This window comes from Cydia fagiglandana, chromosome 24 (genome assembly GCF_963556715.1).
Source record: "Cydia fagiglandana chromosome 24, ilCydFagi1.1, whole genome shotgun sequence".
Taxonomy (NCBI): Eukaryota; Metazoa; Arthropoda; class Insecta; order Lepidoptera; family Tortricidae; genus Cydia; species Cydia fagiglandana.
This window is the reverse complement of record NC_085955.1, coordinates 7,587,000-7,592,999: the sequence shown is the minus strand read 5'-3', so window position 1 is coordinate 7,592,999 and position 6,000 is coordinate 7,587,000. Positions and strand designations below refer to the sequence as shown.

The 6,000-nt window shown below is 38.4% G+C and overlaps 1 protein-coding gene across 1 annotated transcript; it reads left to right on the top strand.

Moving 5' to 3' along the window:
- Positions 1-1,600: 1,600 nt before the first annotated feature.
- On the top strand, positions 1,601-3,343 carry LOC134676224 (zinc finger protein OZF-like). Its single transcript, XM_063534545.1, has one exon. It carries the CDS (start codon positions 1,693-1,695, stop codon positions 3,049-3,051), a length of 1,359 nt encoding a protein of 452 aa, XP_063390615.1. The 5' UTR covers positions 1,601-1,692; the 3' UTR covers positions 3,052-3,343.
- Positions 3,344-6,000: the final 2,657 nt, after the last annotated feature.

The following is a 6,000-nucleotide window of genomic DNA, read 5'->3' as shown; positions in this document are numbered from 1 at the left end:
TCATATATTTTGTTTCCAACATCAAGGAAATAGGTTGTTATTATTTTAACTTGTTCAATTTTAGATGAACCTGAAGATGCCGCGTGCAGCGAGCCTTCCGAGCCGTCTCTACGTAAGTATCTAAAGTGGTATTCAGAACTTGGTAGAATAAAATGGCGGCAGTTATAAAAGGAAACGAATTGAGCGCTACTTACAGGAAGGCGTGCAGCTTCCATACTGAATATCATTTGATATATTTTCAATTGCTCATATGTGAACAGAAACATATCTGGGTTGAAATATGCAATGGGAGCTTAGAAGAAGGAACGCTAGCCCTCATAATTTATTAATAATTGCAGCTGGGGAACTTGAGGAGGAAGGTAAATGAAAATGAGAAGAAACTGGAGAATACAATTACATAACCTCCATTACAATTTTGATTTGTACCATAATGGGCTACTTACATCTTATTAAAAAACTCTCGTAAACAACATGAGCTCACTTTGCATGTTCAGGTTCAGACGAGGAGTCCCCGGTCGCGCCGTGTGAAGATGGGCCGCCGGGCGAACATCTGTTACGTAAGTACACTTTTCTATTCTTATTATCATGTTCACTGTAAAAGATATTCGACTTAGGTATAACCGTCTAAATTCTATATAAATCCTATGCTCTCAGTCTCAGTCAGTAATATTGACAGACAGTTATAATTTTTCGTATAACCACCGTGTCGGGCGAAGCAACATTTAGGGAATAACTCTCTTATAATTTATTTGGACTCAAAGCTGTCATACTTATTTACCCGCAGAAATTTACTTAAATTTATTGTAATGCGTTCTTATGATAGTTTATGCATTTCTAGTTGTCTACTGTGCCAGGTATTGTCCATTTTCATAATAATTGCTAGTTTTACGATTTCCTATAGCTATACTATCTGTTCTCTTGCTTACTCCGTATTAATAAACAATAATCAAGGAAAGATTATCTGGCATTGCTAAACTAACGCCAAGAATAAGAATAAACAAAAGTGAGATTTTGTTACGTACTAGCGATGTAATCTTAGAGCAGATTTCTGCAATTTATTAACTGGCCACGTAAAGCAATGATGACGTAGCTTGTGTAACGCTATGATTCAGAACGCTATACCTGGCGCAGGTATTATTGCATCATGGCTCACTCTAATGTGAATATGTCGTTTCAGTGTCTTCAGCCGGCGAGTACGGAGTTAGCTCGGCGCCTCTGTCCCTGCGCTGTAGGCAGCAGCTCGCGCTGGCGTGCTCCGTGAGGCTCGAGCGCCTCCGCCACTCCCCGCGCGCGAGCCAGCAGTGTCCCGTGACGTCACACCGCGAGCCGAGCCCCGCCAGCAGTGTGCAGGACGTGACGTCACACCGCGAGCCGAGCCCCGCCAGCAGTGTGCAGGACGTGACGTCACACCGCGAGCCGAGCCCCGCCAGCAGCGTGCAGGACGTGACGTCACACCGCGAGACGAGCCCCGCCAGCAGTGTGCAGGACGTGACGTCAAACCGCGAGACGAGCCCCGCCAGCAGTGTGCAGGACGTGACGTCACACCGCGAGCCGAGCCCCGCCAGCAGTGTGCAGAACGTGCCCGCTCACACACCCGCCGAGCAACAAGCCCAAACACACGATACTCGCCCTGCACACATCACACACAACCCTAGTTTAATCACACATCAACAACACCATATCGCACCGCAAATGAACAAGCAGACCTACTATTGCGACATGTGTAGCAAACAATTTACGACAAAACTTACTTTAATCCGACATATCAGAACACATACACACCCGGAACATACCTGCGGAGTTTGTAATGAAGCATTTCAAAATAACTTATTACTGAATAAGCATTTAAGTTTGCACTCAGCAGAGAGACGGTACGTGTGTGGAGAATGCAACAAGCAATTTGCAACAAAAAGCATTTTGTATATACATAGAAGAACCCACACTGGAGTCAAACCATTCAAATGTAAAGAATGTGACAAGCAATTTACAAGAAAACATCATTTAGAGAACCACAAAAGTGTCCATAGTGACGTGAAACCATACAAATGTAAAGAATGTAACAAGCAATTCAAAGGAAGCAATGGTTTAAAGTACCACGAAAGAGTCCATAGTGGCGTGAAACCATACAAATGTAAAGAATGTGACAAGCAATTTACAACAAAACATTACTTAGAGACGCACAAAAGAGTACATAGTGGCGTGAAACCATACAAATGTAAAGAATGTAACAAGCAATTTACACAAAAAGGTAATTTAGAGACCCACAAAAGAGTCCATAGTGGCGTTAAACCGTACAAATGTAAAGAATGTAACCAGCAATTTACACAAAAAACTAATTTAAAGATGCACGAAAGAGTCCATAGTGGCGTCAAACCATACAAATGTAAAGAATGTGACAAGCAATTCAAAGGAAGACATAGTTTAAAGTACCACGAAAGAGTACATAGTGGCGTCAAACCATACAAATGTAAAGAATGTAGCAAAGAATTCAAACAAAATTATTCTTTAGTTATCCATGAAAGAATCCATAGTGGAATGAAACCATACAAATGTAAAGACTGTAACAAAGAATTCACAACAAAACAATCATTAGTTACCCATGAAAGCGTCCATAGTGGCGTGAAGCCATACAAATGTAAAGAATGTAACAAAGAATTCGCACAAAAAATTCATTTAGTTGCCCATGAAAGAGTCCATAGTGGAATGAAACCATACAGTTGTAAACAATATGACAAGGAATTCACACTAAAACATCATTTAGCTGTCCATGAAAGAATCCATAGTGATGTGAAACCATACAAATGTAATGAACGTAACCAGCAATTAAGTCAAGAAGATAGTTTTGAGACAAATAGAATGAGTCACATCGGAGAGAAGCCGTATAGATGTGAAGAATGTAACAACCACTTTACATTAAAATCTGAATTAGAGAGACATAAAAAAATACACACCGATGAACAATCATACGAATGCGAAATATGTGAAACACTTTTTTTCGATGAAACAAGTTTAATGAAACATATTGAAATACATATATCCAAGATACAATAACTTTGTTGTTTTGTAAAATGGTTCATAATAGCTCATAGTGTTTTATTCGGATTCAGTCAACAGAATTTCACTCTACTGCTATTCACTTCACCATATTGCTGGGTACATTCTCACAGACAAAATATCGTATAGTCGACCGAGATAAACTATGCTAACGTCTATCTTTCAATTGCACATGTGAATACAGATGGCAAGTTACGGAAAGTTTCCAAAAAGTTCGAAAAGTTCTCGGAAATTTCACAGGAAACAAGAAAACGTTACATTTGTTCTTTGAAATACAATTTTAATTGAAGTGTTGCACAGTGTTCGATTTCCCTCAAAAAATTTCCCTATGCTGTTAATTGCATAAATCAATCAAGGAATGCATTTGAAATGCAAGACTAGAACACCCAGAAGTCTATTTCAAATACTTTTTTTAATAAAAAATAAATTATATTTCATGACCTTGACATCGAAAAATTACTAAATAAATTCTAAAAAAGTATCTGATGAAGAAGTCGCTATTTAATCAATGTAGTTCGATAAAGAAGCCTTTGGCGCATATTTTATAGTTCTTAGTTTTGGAATTTACCCTCTGGTTACCGAGTAATTCATATAAATAGAGATTTTTTATTTCATTTTTTTCTCCTAAATAACTCAAAAGTGCGACTTGTGACTAGCACTTACAGATTGCTCTTAACTAGGTCTACCACTAGTAAAAAAATCACGTTCCACTATCGCGGCGTTTGGGAGTTATCGAATTTAAAAATACAGTGTTAGGGTTGACCCTCAACTTGACCTTTAATTTTAAGTCAGAATTAATTCAAAATTTTCCTCTATTACAAAACTGTATATTGTTTAGACATACTCCAGGTACATAAATAAAAATACAGGAACACTGGATTGACGGGGGCAAAAGTGCACCAGTGCTAGTGATTAATTAAAAATCGACTAATCGTAAAAAACAATTTTATCCATAACTTATTCAATCTGAAATAAGAAAAAAGATAGGATTATTGGTGGACGTAGTAAAACCTAATTCAGGTACAACTAATGATGGCAATTCAGCCCGGACAGCACTATCCGATGAATATCGTGCCATATTTACTGAGATATTAGGTCTTGATGCGTGGTTAATCGACGGATTACATATTATAAGTACTTGTCGCCATATGTTGCGAGTATCCTATCGACGCAAGAAGGTTCGGTACTTTTTGCCGTACGCTCGCGGAAAGGTATGTGAAGAAGTCGTCATATGAATGGCATCCGATGACTGTAACGGTACACAAAATTCTAGTACACGGCGAAGATATCATAGATTCATGTTCTCTTCCTGTTGGTATGCTCTCAGAGCAAGCGGCCGAATCGCGCAATAAATTTTGGCGGTCAGATAGGGAACACCATTGCCGGAAAATGAACAGGAGAAAAACTATGATAGATCTCTTTCACCGTGCACTAGAATCATCAGATCCGTTCGTGTCTATGGCACACTACAGACAACGCCAAAAATCGTCCAGTAGGATTAGTCTACCAGAAGCAGTTCGTGAACTTCTGAAGCCGATTCATGAAGAAATCTTACAAGAGGCTGAAGTCGATGATGAAGATCTAGCTAATGATGGATCTTCGTTAATAGACGGTGATGAAAATCCATCCCATGCTGACGACTGCACGTTAGTTCTCGAAAATTAAAATGATTTGTATGAGCCACAAAATACATAAAATCTGAGACCAACTTGCGAAAAGAAACTATAACTTGACTTCTGAATTTCTTTCTTTCTTTTCTGAATTTAATGACTTTATTGTTTAATAAAGTGCACTGCACTTAAAAGTTTCTGCGTGGCCCAATGGTTGACTGGTAGAGAATGCCTTTTGGCAAGTCTGCCATTTGTAATTTCTTGTATTGTGCAATAAAGGTTAAATAAATAAATATAAATAAAGTTTCTTATGTTGTTCCTTAATTTAATTTAATCAGATGTTTTAATTAGTCCGACCTTTCATATTTGTTTGACCTTTAAGTAACAACCCTAAAAAGTATAATTTGACCTTTATACGTAACTCCCAAACGCTGCGATAGTGGAACGTGATTTTTTTACCAGTAGTAGACCTAGTTAAGAGCCATCTTTCAGTGCTAGTTACAAGTCGCACTTTTGAGTTTTTCAGGAGAAAAAAAATGAAATATAAAATCTGTATTTATATGAATAACTCGGTAAGCAGAGGGTAAATTCCAAAACTAAGAACTAGAAAATATGCGCCAAAGGCTTCTTTATCAAACTACATTGATTAAAAAGCGACTTCTTCATCAGATACTTTTGTAGAATTTATTTAGTAATTTTTCGATGTCAAGCTCATGAAATATAATTTATTTTTTATAAAAAAAAGTATTTGAAATAGACTTCTGGGTGTTCTAGTCTTGCATTTCAAATGCATTCCTTGATTGATTTATGCAATTAACAGCATAGGGAAATTTTTTGAGGGAAATCGAACACTGTGTGTTGTCATCAAATACAGAAAGGACACTTCCTACAAATCCGAAGTTTGACAGCGATTCAAGGACGAATCATGCTATCCCTTTCTAATGTATGGCACTATCCATTTCGGCTATTAGGGTTATCCAATTTCAAGTAATTATGTTATCTGTGGTTGTACACGAAGGGAACGTCAACTTGTGGCATCCCTAATAATAACTCGTAGCAATTCTGAGCCGAGAGCGGCCGATATGTCGAGTGTCACCCCATGTTGGGGATAGGGTCTCGCCGCGGCGAAATGGTGAACACAGTAGAACTTTTAACAACTTATATTTGGCTAAGACACACAAAAGTACACAAATAGAGAACTCGAAAATGACAGTTATGTGCGTACGTGCGCTCGCGCGGATAGCATGGACCGACTGACTTGTCATACGGCACACATACAAAACTACAGAATCGCGGGTCGCGGCCGCCGTTAAAACTACCCTTAAGTTTAGGTTTC